General features: G+C 35.2%; 1 protein-coding gene across 8 annotated transcripts in view; it reads left to right on the top strand.

Moving 5' to 3' along the window:
- The window catches only part of LOC110202313 (pyruvate dehydrogenase E1 component subunit alpha, somatic form, mitochondrial-like), a 48756-nt gene extending 29089 nt beyond the window's left edge, over window positions 1-19667 (top strand). For 2 of the 8 annotated variants that reach the window (XM_078146644.1, XM_078146646.1), the window contains 2 exons: window positions 16982-17037; window positions 19577-19666. In XM_078146644.1, the coding sequence (XP_078002770.1) occupies window positions 16982-17006 (25 nt within the window). In that variant the 3' untranslated portion in view covers window positions 17007-17037; window positions 19577-19666. Of the gene's footprint in view, window positions 1-2535; window positions 3911-16981; window positions 17038-19576 lie in introns of those variants that run through there. The other 6 variants (XM_078146640.1, XM_078146641.1, XR_013482920.1 and 3 more) reach the window with 5 other exon arrangements.
- Window positions 19668-20372: the final 705 nt, after the last annotated feature.

The following is a 20372-nucleotide window of genomic DNA, read 5'->3' as shown; positions in this document are numbered from 1 at the left end:
ACCAAAGATAGAATGCTAGCAGATCTTAAAGTCAGGAATCCAGGAATACTGAAGAGAATTGTCAGCAAATATCACAGAAATGTCAGTATTTATGAGATTGGCTTAACCATCCACACCAGAAAAAGCAAATGGAAGAAAATTGGATGTTGTGCCAATTGAAAATAAATATGCAAAGGCTTCCTAAACGCGGCCGCTAATATGCAATATTTGGGTACCACTGGAGATGGACCATGTGCTGGGACCAGAACTGAGGAGGAGGAAGTGACTGAACAGGTTAGCCTTGGCATAATACATAGTGCTTTCATTATTCAGTAATGAGTTCTAATTACTGTAGGACTTCACCTTTTAAATAGCAATAAGAAATTAGGTTTTTAATACTTTAGATGTATTTACTCTGATACTTAGCCATCAAAATTATTTACTGATTCAATATGTATTCTATATAATAATTTAATAATTTACACCTCTATAGTGCTTTGTGAAGGAACACTTTCATCACAACCACCTTATGAGTCAGTAAGCATATGAAGTAGAATTTGAACTCAGATTTTCTGATTCCTAGTCCAGTGCACTTTCCACTGCCTCACACTGGCAGAGTAATGTCAGCTGGTGGTGGGTAGGAGCTCATGTAGCTCTCTCACAATTTTACCAATTAATGATGATTCTATTCCTTTTGGTTAAAGAGCTCTTCTTCTCACTTTTAAAATGCATCTGGAAGAAGGAGGGTAGGCTAGTTTTCATGTACCCCTTATCTTCTACAAACTAAGGTGAATAAAGAATGAGAATTATAATTGGCATGAAGGAGAGGTTGCTTTAGACCATGAGATAATTTGGGACAGTACCGGCCCAACCAGGGTACTTGAGGCAAATGGATTTATTTGGTCAAATAGGGAACAGTATGAGTTATTGGCTTAGAAGATATGAGAGCAGTCCACTAAGGCTTGGCTTTTTTTTTTTACTTATACTTTTGTTTTATTTTTAAATATTTATTTTTAGTTTTTAACATTTGCTTTTATAAGATTTGGGGTTCTAAATTTCCCCCCTCACCTCCCCTCCTTCCTCCCAAGATGGCATGAAATCTAATATAGGCTGTACATGTATGATCATATTAAACATACTTCCACATTAGTCGTGTTGTAAAAGAATTAGAACAAAAGAGGAAAACCATAAGAAAGAAAACACGAAAAAACAACAAAAAGAGAAAATAGCATGCTTCGATCTACATTCAGACTCCATAGTGCTTTCTCTGCATGTGGATGGCCTTTTCCATCATGAATCTTTTGGAACTGTCTTAGATCATTGCATTGCTGAGAAGAGCTGAGTTAACAAAGTCAGTCATTGCACAGTGTTGCTGTTACTGTGTTCTCTTGGTTCTGCTCACTTCACTCAACATCAGTTCGTGCAAGTCTTTCCAGGTTTTTCCAAAGTCCACCTGCTCACCATTTCTTAGACTAGAACAGTGATTAGCAGGAGTATTGGATTCCTAAACTTCACTCATTACAAGTCAGCTGAATTTCTGCACTCGGTTTAAAGACAAAAAAAAATGACTTAGGCAGTTACAGGAAAACATCAAAACTGTAAATAGGATTAATAAAAATGACATAGAATAATTTTAATTTTCTCATAATAATCCACAGTGATTTTTTTTAGACTTCATGTAAAACCTTACCAGACAAGAAGAAAAAGAGCCCTTTATATAAGAATAAGTACACACACACACACCTGACACTAGAACTTTTTTCATACATTGAATGGTACACCTCTTTTAATGGCCTTATCCATGTTAGGTTGCAGTAAGATCCTCTTGAGTTGAAACTTGCATTCAATTAGTCTGCTGTCTCCCACAATGACTGACCTAGCTCCCTCTCCCCACATTTTTCTGTGGATTTCTTAAACTGGGATATGGAACTATATACATATACATGTATATATATATGTGTGTGTATATATATATGCATATATATATGTATGCACATACATATATGTGCACATATTACTGTATTTCAATATAATTGACTTCTTTTGTAATCCTAAGCATTATATTTTATGCTTTTGAAAGCATTGTTCTAAGAGGGTCCATATGTTTCATTATAAATGTATTCATCACTCAAAAAAAAAAGGAAGAGCTCCAAGGTCTACCTAGAGCCTGTATCCTACATATTTAGCTTTAGCTTTATAATCAAAGATCTATCCATTCCTACACTAAGGAAATATGGACCATAAATCCACAGTTCAGGTAATTCATTATCTTGTCACCTGTGCTAATGGCATCACTCTGACCTTGTATGTTGGTTCAAGCAAGTCAGCTTCTTACCTTTGGTGTTGTAACAAACATTCGCCTACCATGTACCCTGGTGCTTGAGTCCTGCTTTTTCTTCCACTCCAAAGGCCCTCCTCATTTTTTTGCCCCTTCCGTTTTCATCCTTCATTTTGAAGGGGACTAGTGACATCACTGATGATGCCTTGATTTTTGCATTAATTGGAGTCATGTGAGGCAGAATTGCACAAAGTCATCAGCCTTACTCTCTCTCCCAGGGTCATCCAAGTCCAGTGGCAAGACAAAAGTCAGGATGACTGGCGATGGCCCAGGATACAGTGCATGATCTTGGCCTCTTTGATGTTTGGCCAGGCTCTAAGTGCCTGCTTCAACTGCCTCCATAGCCATTGGAAAAGACTGTTCTCATCTTCCATTATACACGTTGAACTCTTACATGCTTAGGGTAACATCTCCCTAACTCACCAATGGGTTTGAGGCCTGCTGGTTACCTTCAACCTGGTTTAGGCCATCTGCTGAGGTGGTTTTTATCAGGGTATGTCTGCTACACATGCTACAGCTTCTTGGAGCTTCAGATGAAAGTTGGTTGAAAGGTGGACATCAAAGGTATATGGGTAACCCTGAAAAGGGCTTGACCTCATACCAGAGGCAAGTCCTCCCTGAAGAGCACATCTACTCCACACCCTAAAACTGGAACCCTGCCTTGAAGTACAGGGTTTGATGTTTCCTGACCCTAACTCCTTACCTGCAGTACCATGGCAATCAGTGCAGCCGTGGTGGAAAGAAGACAGGAGATGAAAGGACATCAAATTTCTGGGATTCAGTTCAAGCTTTACTACTTCATACCTGTGTGGCCTGAAACAAGAAATCTTGCAGAGACATTATTACTCTTGCATTACTTACCTTATGACATGGACATATAGAGTTATCACGGTTTGCCCAATATCCCTCTTCTAGGCTCTAGCAGAGAAGAGACTGTGTCATCTCCAAATAGTATATCTCCCACAATCCCCAGTACAGTGCTCTGCAGGCACACAAGAAGCACTTTAAAAAAATGTTTCTTGCATGCTTCATGAATGAAATGAGAGGATGTATTGAAAGCACCTTGAATATTAAAACACCATAAATGAGTATCATTTTATTATTATAGAAAAATCATTCTCATATTGTCCAATAGGATTCAGATAGAAATAGTCTTAGGACAAGTCACTATCCTGCTATACTTTTGTATTTAATCCTATAGACTCTTCATAGGTGGATAAAATAACTATTGTTTTGTTTGTAATTGAATAAAAGTATCAGAGTACAAGCTTATCTTATGTAGCCTGTAATCTCTTTCCAGTAGGAAATAGAATAATGAACATACTTCGTACCACATTTTGTCCCCATGTGGTTTGGATTGCTTCCAGTAAACCCCTGTATTTGAAAGCTTTGGAGATTAGGAGTAATAGCTGTGGACACATCTATTAAAATGTTCTTCTAAGTTTAATGTGAATAAATGTTATATCCAGAACAATGCTAGCCAGGATGGTGTATAATCTGTGCTCTTTTATGCATGTTTGCTCTGCTAGACCCCAGCTTGTAAGTTTAGGCTCAGTTATCTGGGTAATTGATCTCTTAAATATGGCTTAATGATGGCATGCAGAAAAGAATCTTAAGGTTGTTTTTTTTAAATGTACCTTACATGGTATAACTAGGATAAAACCCTTTTCTATTTTACCTGCTAACAAGTATCTGTCACAAGACATTCACCTTAAGCCATCAAAATAGAAGGCATTCTTTCAAAAAATTAGGCTTCAACAGCAGCTAGGTGATCTCATGCATAAAAAGAGCTCTGGACTTGAAAGAAGAAATAAGTGAGTTCAAATCCTGCCTCGGGCACTTATTTAACTACGTATTGCTCCACAAGTCACTTAAAACTCTCTCAGCCTCAGGTTTCTTATCTGAAAAGTGGGGATAATAATACTACCTTTTTCATAGGGTTACTGTGAAAATTAGTTGAAATAATTTATGTAAAGCTCTTTGAAAACCCAAAAGTGTTTTGTAAATGCTAGTTATTAAAGTTACTAAGTTATTGTTATAAAAATGCATCCACCTCGTATAAGACATCATTATATCCCCCTAAAAAAATCAGCACAAAAAATATTGAATAACTCAGTTTCACAATTCATAAAATATCTTGCAAAATGTTAGAAACACCTTCAGACTTGGCACTGTATCTCCCTTCTCCTTGAGCTCCCAATAACTTAATCAAAGTATGTCCCAGAAAACTGAAAAAACTTCCCTGTGTTCCAAGCAAGGACTTAAGTATGTTCTGTTTTTAAATAAATTTTATTAATCCCAGATTTTCAAGAGACCTACCCAACCTTGAGCTACTACACCTTCACAGAAATGGCTGATCAAACAATAAATAAATGCAAAATATTATGGAAAAAACAAAACTTAAGTGTCTTGTCATCTTTAAAAAGAAGAGTATAAATAGAAAGAAACCCAAGATAAGGAAAAGGGAACAAACATTTATTAATTGCCTGCTGTGTGCCAAATACTGTGCTAAGCCCTTTACAAATATTATCTCATTTGATCTTCACAACAGCCCGGTGAGGTAGATGCTAATATTATCTCCATTTTTTAGTTGAAGAAACCAAGATAGATAATGATGAAGTGATTTTCCCAGAATCACACAAAGAGTAAGTGTAGAGGATAGAACTGAATTTAGGTCTTCTGGATTCCAGACCCAGTGCTCTATCTACCGATCCGCCCACCTGACTAATACTATATGAGTAACCTGAAAAATTGGGGGGGAAAGTAAGAGTTATCTGGTCAGAAAATAATGGAAAGGGAATACAAATTTAAATACCTCCTGTGGACCAGGCACTGATCTAAGAACTTTACAAATATCATCTTGTTTTATCTTCACAACCCTTACTTTTCCCCATTTGTAATTGAAAAAGCTGAGGCAGACAATTTAAGTGACTTGGCCACAGTCATACGGCTAGTGTCTGAAGACAGACTTGAACTCAGCTCTTCGTGTCTTCATGCCCAGCTCTATCCACTGTGCTACCTAGACACCTAATAACCTGAAAAACTGGGGACAAGAGGAAATAAGAGTTTATCAGATCAGGAAATTACTTGTACTTTTACAGTTGGTGTCTTTTCCCCGAATATAGAACTTTGTGTCACTAATGCACACACGCAAACATGTGTGTGTACCGTGACTGTATGTGTATGTGTATATATATATATATATATATATATATATATGTATGTATGTATACACATAATATGGTGTGACTGTATATACATAGATGCATAGTCACAAAATATGCAGATGTACGTATATGTAAATTTGTACATAGTCACAGAAAGTATATATACATACATATACACATGAAATATATAGATATGTATATGTTTTATATATGTGTATAAATTGCATTTTCTTAGATCCTGTACATTTCTCTAGCCCATCAAGATATACTTGCATCCCAGTACTATGCTCCAAAGTGATAGCAATCCCTTCCAGAGTAGGTCATCTGAAAATTTTCTTAACTTTTCCATCTCAGATTTCATCTAAGTCCCTGATAAAAATGTGGGTATGAACAGGCACAAGGACAAATTCCTATTTCACTCTATTTCCCCTCTGACCAGTTATCTCATCTCAGTGTCAGGACATTCAACCAGTTCCCAGTTCACTTGTCCTATCATTTAATCCTTGATAAAGTCAACATAGGCTCCATCTCTAACTTCTCTTTCTATTAAGCTGATTGTGTGGAATAAGTGATTTTTATCCTAACAATTGTATTCTTTGTAAAACCACATTGGTTGCTTATAGGTACTATGGCTGAATAATATCCAGTAGTTTAATTTGGTCATTTTCTAAGTAAGACTGGCCTGTAACTCTATAGCTCTTATTGTAAAGGTCACTTGTGGGTAACTGAACTCATTGAGTAACTAAAAAATAATAAAACCAAACAGTTTTCATTTTCCACAAAAGGAATTCTCGGTCAATTTTTTGTCCTCAACAGATCGCACAAATATGGCATGATATCAGTTATACTCCCTTGTTACCCCTAAAGGCCAAAATAAGGATTCCACATTTACAGAGATGCCTTTCCTGTTGTCTACATTCTTTAGCCCTGTACTCTTTTGGAAAAGCTCATGTATTTTTTACTCCCTTTATTAACTGAATCAATGATAAATTGAGATTACCTAAATTGGACATTTTTTACCACCCCTAATTTACATGGTGTTATCACTTGCATACTTCCATTTTGTTCTCCAGGTTTCATTTTAGTATGCATTTTCATTTTACATTATGCTATGTTTTTTTTTCCAAGTTCTTCAACCTGAAAGTTTTAAGACCAAAATTGTTCTGTCATTTTCACAATATGTATTGGATTTTCCCCTTCATTTTCACAACTTAGATTCCTGAATACTGGTTTATACCTGTTAGCTCTATCTATGTACACCTACTCCCAGACTAATACTTTACAATGCACTAAATGAACAAATATTTATGTGAATGATACTTTTCTAGAGGACTGGTGATATGGGAAGATAGAAAAACCTAGTCTGTGCCTTCAAGAACTGAATAATTCAGTTCAGGACTGCAGAGCTGGAGACAAACATATAAATGTCCTATGAATTTTGTTAACTCTATGATAGAGTTAACTATAGAGAATGACAGGACAGGGAGGGAATCCCTTACTTCCTTCTGGGAGGAATTAAGAAAGGCCTCATGAGACAGGATATATTGAAAAGATCAGTCAGTCACTAAATAACCGCTTATGAAGTACTTACTATGTACCAGGTACTTTGCTATGCCCTGGGATGACAAAGATGAAAAAGAAAGAAAGTGTGCCCTCAAGGAGGGTATAATCTAATGGGTAAAGACAACACATAGAAGAAGGTAAAAATGGGGGAAGAGAATTAAAAACTTAAAAGCAGTCCAAATGTGCCCAACAGAGTTCCTAAAACAATTATAATAGCAGTACTATGTCATTCTGTACTTTCTTAAATTAATAGAATCAAGAAAGGTCTGTAGCATTCCCTCTGTTCTACTTTCACAAGTAGATGAGAGAATGGAATAGTGGAGGTTGAGAAGGTCCTCGTCATGTAGGCTGATGACAAAAGCCACGGGAGCAGTCAGATAACAAATGAAGAGATCACTAGCCTGGGCTCCCTCCTCAAAAGGAAGTTCTGGAAGGTGTTTAGTAAGAGCTTGTGAATGTTAACTAGGTTTAAATAGCCTATGCTGTATTTGTCCTTAAATAAGTCTAAACAAGTTACAAATTTGGATTAGCATGACAATGAAACAAAAGTTTCATCTTAACGTTCTGCAAATTGATCAAGATGAGAAAAGAAAAGAACAGTAAATATTGAAAAGCATTGTGGGAAGACAGGCCCATTAGCATAGTTTTGGTAGAGCTATGAATCAATTCAGTAAGTTTGGAAAACAATTTGTAATTATGCAGATAAAATGACTAAAATTCCCATACCATTTTACACAGAAATTGAACTTTGATTGCCTATACCCAAAGTGATCACTGATAATAAAAAATCCAGTCCCCGTTTACATAGTAGCACTTTCTCTGATAGCAAAGAATTGAAAACAAAGTGCAAGCCAATAAATTAATGAACAAATTGTGATATACGTATGTCATGAAATTTACTGCATTATAAGAATAAAAAAATATGATGACATATGAAAAATTTATAGGATCAGATGAAGAGTAAAGTAAGCAGAGACAAGAAAACAATATACTCAGTGCATACAACAACGTAAACAGAAAAAAATTATCACAAAATGTAAAAAGTAAATGTTGCAAAGTTATAAAGGATGAGCATGGTTTCAAAGAATAAATATTTTCAGTTTTTCCATGAAGCTAAAAAAAAAAGATAAAATTATAGCTAACAAAGATGTCCACTATCACTACTATTTTGGATAATAATGTGTTAGAAAGGTGAATGATAGCAATAGATAAGAAAAAGAAATTTAAGAGATAAGAAAAGTACAAAATATTTTCCTTTTGTTGATGACATTATGGTTTACTTAGAAAACCCTAGCAACTCAAATGAAAGTTATTGAAATTATAACTTCAGCAAAGAGCAGGGTACAAAGTAAGTGCACCTAAATGATCAGCATTTCTGTACATTATCAATGAAACACACGAGAAAAAAAGATAGAGGATTCCATTTAAAAGTATTCAGTGTGAAGAATATTTGGGATGCAACCTACCAAGTTAAAGACAGGGACTATATATGTATAACCAAATACTCTACATAAATGCAAACCTAAATAAGTGGAGAAATATTAAATCTTCTGTAAGTCAATTCAGTATCACAAAATGGCAATATTACATAAATTCGTGAACTTAGTTGCAGTACCAGTTAAGCTTAGCTTTAAATAGCTAAAAAAATAATAAAATTCATCTGAAGGAACAAAATATCAAAGATCTCAGGGGAAACAGTGAAAAATGTTGGAAGGAAGTAAGGGGGCTTGGCTATACCAGATCTCAAACCATATTATAAAACAGTAACCAAAATTATTTGGTAGTATTTAAGAAATAGAGAAATAAATTAGTGGAACAGTTTAGGAACACAGCATGTAGAAACACATGAACCTTGTAACCTTGTGTTTGGTAAACTCAAATACCTTAGCTGCAAGAGTAAATGAAGATTATTCCTGAAAAAATTCTGGGACAGCTAGACAAAGGCTGAAAGCAGCTTTAGGCAAGATATTTTTTAACTAGGAGTGCATAGACATGAGAGTGTCTGTGGATAGATATGGAGGGGTCTGTGACCATGAAAGGGAAAAAAATCATGTACCTCTAGTTTAAATTTAGCATTTACTTCAGTTATGAATTTTAAAACAATTCTGACAAGGGGTCCACAGGATAAGAGGTTCATGATACAGAAAAACATTAAGAATCCCTAGTGTAGGAGAAGAGGGACCAGTACAACAATGAATTGGAGTACTCTCATGAACAGTAGGAGTGACATAGTTAAAAATTAAGCAAAAGAAATGAGATGTAGCAATGTAATATTTATAATGTAAAAAACAAGCTAGAGAGGGGCACGTATCCTGGAGGAGATGGTGATCTTCAATGTCAGCCAGGATTCCAAGCAGGATGTAGTAACCAGATCAGCAGGAAGCCCTGAGAAGCCAGAGTGCCAGGAAAAAAAAAATCCAATGCAGTTTTGGACTTAGAGTTTTGTGGGACTAGGCTATACAGAAACTGAGTTAAGCAGTGAAACAAATCTCTCTCCCTTCCTCAAAGACTGAGCTGGTGAGATGATGCCCAAAAGGATTTGGGGGGAATGTTGGCATGTTTGACATGTAAAATAAATATCACTGTACAAAATCATCTAAGTGACTAAATGGAATGAGAGTTCCAGGGGGAACCTAAAATTGATAGAAGGAATGTTATTGGCAGGGGATTGAGCCAAAGGCAAAGACTCAACATCTCCAAACCCCATCACTTTGAGAGGTTCAGGAGGACTATAGAAGGAGGGGCAAAATTAAATTCCCTGACCACAGGCAGTATGATCAGAGAGTCATTGTTATAATTGGATTATACCGTCAGTGAAAGCTAGAAAGAACCTCAGAGGACATTTAGTTTAACACCCTCAGTTTATATATTAGCAAACAGAGGCCCAGAGAAATTAAATTATTTAGTTAACAGGCTTTTCAATAAGTTGTCCTTCCTAGGTTTAAGCATTAGGACTGTATTGGACTCATGAAAAGATTTTGGTAGAGTGTTGTTTTCTTTCTCTATTTTTAAAAAAAGTGTTGTAAAATACAGGCATTAGTTATTCCAGTCTGATAGCTTCCTCCTGAGTACCCAGTGGGCCAGGCGCTTGTGATTTTAGTTTGTTTTATTTCTTCTAGTATGCATTAGTTTTAGTTTTATTTCTTCTAGTATGCATCAGATGAATTAAAAAATGTTAATAGTTGCACTCATCCTCTAAGATGTAGCTAAAAGTTTATTATGTTGGTACAGATATGCAAGGACATCTTTGGTTTTTAATTCAAATTTATTTTTCTTTTCAGTTCCAAATTCTCTCCTGCCCTCTGGCCCCTTCCCCACACATTGAGAAGGCAAGAATCTCAATATCCATTGTACATATGAAGTCATGCAAAATATATGTTAGCCCTGTTTTTATAAAAGTAAACAAGAAAAAGAAAGAGAAAATATATGGTTCAATCTGCACTCTGACTCCATCAGCTATTTATCTAAAGATGAATAGCATTTTTCATCGTAAGTGTTTTAGAATTGTGGTGGATCATTTTATTAATTAGTTACTAAGTCTTTCACAGTTGATTATCTGTAGAATATTGCTGTTACTTTTTGAATCCTTCTCCTGGTTCTGCTCACCTCATGGAAGCATGAGTTCATACAGGTCTTCCCATATTTTCCTGAAACAATACCTTCATCATTTCTTACCATCCAGTACTATTGTAGCACATTCACAAACCATAACTTGATCAGACATTCCCCAATCGATGGGCATCCTCTTAGTTTCCAATTCTTTGCTACCACAAAGGGAGCTGCTATAATTTTTTTTTTGTACATATGGATCCTTTTCCTTTTTTCTTTTTTTTTTTCTTGGTCTCTTTGGTGTATAGACCTAGTAGTTGGCATGTTTGTTCTTGTTAGACCGTTGAAATGGGTATTATTTGGTAAAAACTTATCTAAATGGCTAAATGGATGTGGGTTTTGGGGGGCCCTTAAAATCGAGGGAACCCAATCTGTAGGAGCTTGATCAAAAGTCAGATCAGAAACAACCCTCCCCTTCATAGAGGTTCAGGAGACCAAACTTTGAAAGTGGGGCTTAAAATATTCCTTCCTTTGCTAATAGGCAGTGGGCACTAGAGAATCATTGGGACAATTAGATGATAAATGAGAGCTAGAAAAGTCCTCAGAGGACATTTAGTCTATCCCTTTCTGTTTGACTCATACAAGGACTTTAAGTAGAGTACTGTTTTCTTGCTCTTTTTTTTTAAAGTTTAAACTTCAGTTTAAAATTCTCTTCCTCCACCCCACCTCCCACCCATTGAGAGGGCAGGATATATGATAACCACATTCATATGAAGTCATGCAAAACCTTTTCACATATGCTTCATTCTGCACTTAGAGGTTATCATTACCCTCTCTGAAGGTAGATAGCATTTTTCATCATGAGTCCTTTGCAGTTGTGGTGGATCATTATATTGGTCAGGGTTACTAAGTCTTTCTGAAAATTGGAACACGAATGCGTGGTTTGGTGGAGTTGTGAACTGATCCAACCATTCTGGAGAGCAATTTGGAACTATGCCCAAAGGTGTATAAAACTGTGCATATCCTTTGATCCATCAATACTATTACTAGGTTTATCGAAAAGAAGTCATGAAAAGGGGGAAAGGACCTATACGTACAAAAATATTTAGAGTAGCTCTATTTGTGGTGGCAAAGAATTAGAAATTGAGGGGATGCCCATCAATTTGGGAATGGCAGACCAAATTGAACATAATGGAGTACTATTGTGCTGTAAGAAATGATCAGCAGGCAGATTGCAGAAGAAAACCTGGAAAGATTTGTGTGAACTGATGCTGAGTGAAGTGAGCTGAACCAGGAGAACCTTGTACACAATAAAAGCAATACTCTGTGATGATCAACTATGATAGACTTAGTTCTCAGCAATACAATGATCCAAGACAATTCTAAAAGACCCATGATGGAAAATGCTGTCCACATCCCGAGAAAGAACTATGGAGTCTGAATGCAGATCGAAGCATACTATTTTCACTTGGTTTTTTGCTTCTTTCTTGTGGTTTTTCCTTTTTGTTCTGATTCTTCTTTCACAACAGGACTAATGTGGAAATATATTTAATAGGATTGTACATATATAACCTATATTAGATTGCTTGCTGTTTTGAGGAGGGACAGAGGAGGGAGAAAAACTAGGAGCTCAAAAAATTTTTTAGAAATGAATGTTGAAAACTATATTTAGATGTACTTGGAAAAAAAATACTAAGTGTTGAACAAAAAAAATCTGATCCTGCTTCCTACCAACACATTTCAATATGATTTACACTTTCCCTATCCCTTGGCCCCAAAGTTCTGTACCTAAATTCTCTTTCATCCACTGATACTCAGCTCCTCAGACAAGATGCTCTATCTCCCAAATCCAAGCATTTTCCCTGGCTGTACCCAATGCCTGGAATGCTCTGATTCTTCACCTCTGACTAAAGATTCCTGGCTTCCTCCAACTCCAAGTTAAAAAGACATTTTCTAGAAGAAAGCTTTCTTAATTTGCCCTTTTCTTACCTTTCCTTTCTTGATTACTTCACGTATTATCCTGTATATAGCTTGTTTATACATAATTGTAAGCATGTGATCTCCTTTAATAGACTGCGAGTTTCTTGAGAACAGAGATTGTCTTGGAAAATCCTTCCTGGTCCAAGCACATAGTCAAGTTCCTTGGCCAATGGGGGCATTTCATAAATATTTGCTGACTTACTGACCAACCTGTCCTTTCTTTAGTTACAGAAAATCACAATGAATACATTTACAGATGTTGAAGATAAAATCACAGAAGACAAAACTGAGGTGATGCTCCATTTTCAATTCTCAATATTTGGGGCATATAACTGTAGAACATTGATGGCTAAGTCATTTTATTTCTGAAAGGGATTTTAAACCTTTATCTTGTCCATTTCTGTTTATTATCTTTTGATGTTTGCTATATTTAAAGAAATTCTACATTTTTTCCATTTTCCTTTTTCTCAGTTTGCTAACCTTTTAATAAACTTAGATTTCAGGTAGAATTTATTTATAAGATAATCTTTATACGTATATATGTGTATGTGTGTGTATGTATGTACATACATACATACATATATACATATATATATACATATATATATATGTGTGTGTGTGTGTGTGTGTGTGTGTGTTTGTATACACACACATACATATATTTGAATATGGACAACTCTGACAGGTCCCATACCTCAATCATGCCTTCATTGAGCCCCACTCCCAACTGCTAATATGAAGGGTTGCTGACATCACAAAGCATCTGTTCTGGGAGTGGACAGAGCAGTTAAGTAATGTCAGTCCTGATTGAAGGACAGTGAAGAAGGAGGTGTGGTATCTTTGCTGTTCCAAGGATTTTGAGTTTTAACTTTTGGAGGGTGTTATTGTGGTAAACTTTTCTTCCGGATACCATTCTGGAATTTTCGGTAGGTGTGGCTTTTCTAATTTACCATTCATTGTCCCACAAACATCTTACATTCAGTAAATCCAAAACTGAAATCCTTATCTCCCTCAGGAAAAACAACAACAACAACAACAAACTTTCCTCCTACTGTTTTCTCTCACTATTTAGTCATCCCAACTAATAAACTAGTTGTCTTCCTTAAACACTAAGAACTTCTTTCCCCCCTCCATCCAGTCAGTGCCAAAGCCTATCTGTTGATATTACATTTGTAAACTCTCTCTCCTTTTCTCACACTGCCAAAACCTTAGAGGAGATCTTCATTTTCTGAAACCTGGATTTTTGCTGTAATGGATTGTTTGTTCTACCTGCCTCAGGTGACTTCCCACCCCAATATTTTCTCCATTTGGCTGTCAAAGTGATCTTCCAGAAGTGGTATTCTCCTCAAGTCTGCCTTTTTATTTTTCACAAAACCCTGGTGATTCCCTATCCAATTCCATTTCAACTCTAAAATATCTTTGGCATTGAAAGCTTTTCAAAAAACTCTCTTCACACACACACACACACACACACACACACACACACACACACACACACTTTCCAGGCTTCTAACAGGAACTGGTGCCCCTTAACCCTGAACCCTTCTTGTCTATATTTTCTGGAATCCAGGAGTATTGGGTTCTTTGATGCTCCTCAAACAAAATAATTCCATCTTTCAATCAGAGGTACTTTCGCAGGCTTTCCTCATTCCTGGTATATTCTCCCTTCTCATTTCTGTCTTCAGGTTTCCCTGGCTTCCTTCAAATACAAGCTGAAAGCTCATTGCTAGAAGAAGCACTTCTAGAATTCTTATCATCACTAATGTCTTTCATCTGTTAATTACTTCAATTTTTATCTTGTATATAGATTGTTTATATATAGTTGTTAGCATGTTGTCTTTCCTAATAGACTGTGAGCTCCTTGAGAGTGGAGATTGTCTTGACCACCATTCCTGGCCCAACGCATAGCATGGTGCCTTGGATAGTGAAGGCACTTCATAAATGTTTAATGTCTGACTCACCAACCCACTGTTTCCATGTTTACTGAAACTCACTAAAAATCCATTTGCAGATGTTGAGGGTAAGTAATCACAGATGACAGAATTGAGAAGATGTCCCATTTTCAATTCTCAGTGCTTTAAGCATATCATGGTTATGCTTAAGTCATTTTCTTTCTCTTCAGTTTGCAGTAATATTACCTTGTCCGTTTCTGCTTATGTTTTTTTTGCTATTCCATGTATTTAAAGAAATTCTACATTTTTATTATCTTTTATTTCAGTTCACTGTACTCTATTCAACTTAGATTTCAGGTTGAATTTTTTCATAAGAGAAAAAGAATCTGTTTCCTAATTTGTAAATCTCTCATTTCAATCTGGTTGTAGCGACACTCGAGCCTTCTTCCTAGTTCATGTCTACAGAAATATGTCCTTTTAGAAATACCCAGGCTCCACTTTCTTGCTTTAGCATTTAAAATAAACTGTCATTGTTTCCCCATAGGTCAGCCTTTCTTCATAGCAACAATAGTTACTGGATAGATTTCTGTGGGATATTTTTCTTATGGAAAGCTGAGAACCAATCTGAGGGAACTTTTATTTTCAGGTACACTTGGATGACTTAGATCAGTCATATGATCCACCAAAGAGAAAGTTACTTTTTCAATTTTCTTTGCAAATGAACATTGCTTTCAAACTAAGGGAGTGGTAACAATGTAAAATTTTTGAAAATACTTTATGTGTATGTAATAAATATATGGCAAGAAATTTAAAAGAAAATTTTGCATCTAGCAAAAACTCAAAGGGACCTACATATCACAATCAGGTCTTCATTGAGTCCCACTCCAAACAGCTAATATGAATTGTTGATGACATCACAAAACATCTGTTTTTCTTTATCTCCATGGGAGCAGGACTGAACAGAGCAGTTAAAAAGTATTAGTCCTAATCAGGGGACAGTGAAAGGAAGTATTTAATTTTGGGTTTTCCAAGGATTTTGAGTGTTAACTTTGGAAGGTGATAATGTGGTGAGTTTTCCTTCCAGATACCATTATGGAATTTTTGGTAGGTGGTTCTTTTCTAATTTACCATTTCTTATTCCATAAACATCTTACATTCACTATTTCCAAAATTGACATCCTCAAATCCTCTCCCCTACCCCTATTTCCTAAATGTTTACAGACTGACTGAAAGACCTACTCTTTCCATATTGTTTGAAATCAATATGAATCAATTACAGATGTTCTGAGTGTAATCAGATGGCAGAACTGAATTTTCTGTTAGCTAACCTCTTACTGAACTTAGACTTCAAGTAGAATTTATTTAAAAAGGAGGGAGAGAGAGAGAGAGAATCTGGTTCCTAATTTATAAATCTCTTTTTGCCTGTCAAACACTTCTTAAATATTTCCTCTCCCCTTTATATTACTAACTTGTATGAAATTATGTGATAGATAGATAGATAGATAGATAGATAGATAGATAGATAGATGATAGATGATGGATGGATAGATAGATGACTAAATAGGCTTCACCTTTGCATTTCCCTAATATTTATTGGCTAAGTTTCTAGGATTTCCTTACGTTACTTTTGCCAACTATTGTTTAAATGTTATTTTATCATGTTAAAAAAAAACTATATGCCTTTTACTCTGCAGGGTTGGTTTTTTTTTAAAGAAATCATACATAAATGTATTTTGTGAAAGACTTTTAATGGTTATTAAGATAATTGTGTCATTTGGGTGTTTGTATTTTTAATGTTTTGCTATGTAAATTGTTATCCAAATATTGAGTCCAATTGAATACTCATGGCATATCTAAATTAATCATTTCAATGATTTTGGGGGTTAAATGCTATAGTTCTTTTGATATAGGATTTAATCTAATATATAAAGCAATATGAATAGCATTAGTCTATAGCTCACTTTCTTTGGTTTATCATTCTGAAAGTTATCTGGAAGAATTACAGTTGTCACATTAAAAAATTCATCTGGAGAAGATGAGACTGTCTTTTTAGAATAGGAAATTTTCTCTATGGATAGATCAGTTCTCCTGAGTTTAGATTATTTCAGATCTTTATTTGGTATTATTTTAATTTGGATAATTTATGTTGTGAGTAATCTGTCCCTTTTGAGTTTTCACTTTTATTGTCAGAAAACTATGTAGGAATTTTTTATGGCTTCTGGGATTCCTATTCTTGCTTCTTATTCAATTTCACGTTGTATTTTAGATGATGTTATTTGCTTTTCCACTTTTTGATTGGGTTGGCAAAATAAATATTTAACAATTTTCTGACATCTTGAAGAATCAGCTTTCCATTTTGTTTATCAACTTTTGAAATATTATGTTTTCAAAATTTCTGTGTCTCTTCTAATTACAAAGTTTAGTGTGTGTTGTGTTTTATTAACCTATTTATTGGTACTCCAGTTTTTAATGCATTGCTCAATTAATCCTCTTCTTCTGTTTTGTCAGTGCAGGATTTTAGGACAATTTTTCCACTGAGAATTCCATCGATTTCATTTCCAAAATCTTGGTATGCTATTTCATTATCATCATTATCTTTCAAATCATTATTAATTGTTTCTATGATTTGTTTTTTGAATCATTTTGTCTTTAGTATTTCATGATTAGGTTCCATTTTAATATATAATTTGCTTATACCCCACCCCCAAATTATTACTTTGATTGTGTTATGGACTTTTAAGGGAAGTTATGTTAGAAATTATAAAATCCAGTCTTTCAAGAACAATACCTTCAATTCACACTGAAGCCCAAAGAAGTTGTTAATTGACATGTAATATAACACAAATGTTATATAAGTAAGCATAAGATAGAGGATTTGAGCCTCAGTATACAGATGATAGTAGACCTACCATTATTTTTAGTGTGTCCTGTTCTAATGCTGCCATGATTATTAAATCTTTGTAAGAAACACAGAAAAGGAAGAAAACACATATTTACAGAGGGATGTAGACATTATTGATATGATGATTAGAGCTAGAAACAACCATAGATATCTATGCCCTCATTGAGTCCTCTTCATTTCAGAGATGATTTTACTGAACCTCAGACGGGTTCAATGAAGTAACCAAGGTTTTATATACTTAAAATCCATTGAGGACCTCTCAAGTAACTGTTATCTTTTCACAACTTAAAGAATTATGCTACAGGGTCACCTTCCTCCTTATAGCATAGCTGTAGTTTCAAGATGTTTTTGTTTTCACAATTTTGAGTTTTTTCTGAAGAACAAAATATTGTCACTGAGCCATGCAAGTTGTATGAGATTGCAGGTTTCTTTCTTTCCTTTTTTCTTTCTTTCTTTCTTTCTTTCTTTCTTTCTTTCTTTCTTTCTTTCTTTCTTTCTTTCTTTCTTTCTTTCTTTCTTCCTTCTTTCTTCCTTCCTTCCTTCCTTCCTTCCTTCCTTCCTTCCTTCCTTCCTTCTTCTTCCTTCCTCCTTCTTTCTTTTCTTTCTTTCTTTCTTTCTTTCTTTCTTTCTTTCTTCTTTTCTTTCTTTCCTTTTTTCTTTCTTTCTTTCTTTCTTTCCTTTCTTTCTTTCTTTCTTTCTTTCTTTTTTCTTCTTTCTGGCATGATTCTGTTTCTACTAATTGTGTTTCTACTATTATGCAGGCAACATATTTTTTATAGTTCCTTCTCTGTTCCCATTATATGCAGATTGGAGCATCTGTTTTCCTCAGTTAACTGCAGATAGGTTATCAAGCAGCAGAAAACTCAAGATTTTTCAAAATTGTGTAGTGAACTCACTGGGAATATACATCCTGCTAATTATTTTCTAAAATAGCTATAATATAGGAAGTGTGGTAGACAAGCCAAAAGACCTAGGACCAAAACCAAGGAAAGGAATCAGTAGTGCAATAAATGGGATTCTTCTTTTTCAGGATAAGAAGTGAGTGAATGGATGATGGTCTTGGGAGCACCTTGATCAATGTTCCACTAAGCTCTCTTGATTCATATGATCATTCCATTCAGCACTGCAGCTCAGAGAAGTTGTGTTAAATTCATATCAGAGGAGGATCAAAAGGTTTACAGGGACAGACAAACTTTTGTTTGGGCAGCTCTGTCTGGTTTCCTACCTGTGATATAACCAGGGAAGACACCAAATAGGGATGGCGGAAAAGAGTAGGAAGTAGTTTCTGCCCAAGTACTCCTGGGAAAAGGGCTTGTCAGACAGGGAAAGAGGAGACAAGGATAGATCTAAGACAACATGTCAGAAAAAAAAAAAGATAATGGATTTGGATGGGTCGTATGACTGCATCGATATAAGCAATAGCCAGATCAGGAAACTCCCTTTACAAATGCAATATAGGCATCTTCTCACCAAATGATACTGATAGATGCCTAGCATACAGTTTCAGGAACTTATTCAGTAACAAAATTATTTCAAACAGCAAATATACATGTTGGAGTCAGAAACAATGCTCGCTGTTCTTTGGGACTCAGGTGGACCCTTATTTATGTTCTGTGTGATTCTGCTTCAGTTGTCTCAGGAATCCAATGAGGGTGTCAGATGCAATGGTCATTTTCTGGCATCTTTTATAATTCTAGCAAATCATATCCATTCTGCATATCTCTAAAAATTTCTTAACCTGTCCTCACACTATGGTAAAGTGATATCTGACAGAAGAAAAATATCATGGTCGCTGTGCTTTTTTCCCCCTTTTTTAATGGTGAGGAATACTTCTTAGGTTTTCTCTATAGCTTGTTGACTTGAGTAGATTTCTCAAAATCCAGACTGATTTTTGTCACCTATGTACATACATATAAATGTGTGTGCATATGCATGTGTATATATACACATACATACACACATAAATTTAATTTCTCACATGTAAAAGACACCTAGAAATACAGCATTGGAATACAGCATCATATGATACAGGTAGAGAAAGTTATACTTATTTTGGAGTGAAAAAGCCTGACTGTCTCAAAATGAACTTGATTACTTTTGAAGGACACTTCAAGAGGTCATACAGAATCATTATAAAATTGGTCATTTTCTCATCTAATTTTATAATTAGAATTTCTATTTAAATATTTTTACTTCCATTTCAAAGAAGGTCTGTGAAAAAATCGTGTACACAGGATGGAAAAAGATTTAAACATCTCCCTGAATAAGGAGAATGGTGAGTTCATTAAAATGATATTCACATTTATAGATATCATATATATGCATATATGTATATATCTGTATGTATGTGTATGATAATATACATATGTATGTATATATAATCATTCATGGGAACAATACTAAAAGTTAGCCATAATTTAGTGAAAGAGATTCTGGCCAATAACAGCCCAATCTACAAAATGTTTTCAAAGTGAAATACTTCAAAAGCATATACCCACTAAATTAATAACACATAATCATAGTTGGCTTCCAAGAGATGAATCTTGACAAAAACAATTAATGTACTGGAATATCCAAAGGCCACTCTTAGCCATACCAGGACAGCCTATCTGAATTACTGAGAGAAAAGTTGTTGCTATTTCAATCCCTGAAACAACCAGCATCAGAGGTCCCTTCTGCAACCTTTGCTTTCTTTTGTTTTTCCTTTTTTTAATTAATTAATTTAGTATTGGTTTTCAGCATTCACTGTTATAAGATTTTGAGTTCTAAATTTTCCCCCCTCTGTTCCTTCACCCCTCCCCAAAATGGCATGAAATCTGATATTGTCTTAGATCCTTGCATTGCTGAGAAGAGCTAATCTAACAAAGTTAGTCTTCGTACATTGTTACTGTTACTGTGTACAGTGTTCTGTTGGTTCTGCTCACTTCACTCAGCATCAGTTCATGTTAGTCTTTCCAGGTTTTTCTGAAATCTGCCTGCTCACAATTTCTTAGGGAACAGTA

This window comes from Phascolarctos cinereus, unplaced genomic scaffold, assembly GCF_003287225.1.
Source record: "Phascolarctos cinereus isolate Bilbo 61053 unplaced genomic scaffold, phaCin_HiC Scaffold_726;HRSCAF=1367, whole genome shotgun sequence".
Lineage (NCBI taxonomy): Eukaryota > Metazoa > Chordata > Mammalia > Diprotodontia > Phascolarctidae > Phascolarctos > Phascolarctos cinereus.
Note: the sequence above shows the minus strand (reverse complement) of the source record. Positions and strands in the feature narration are given on the sequence as shown.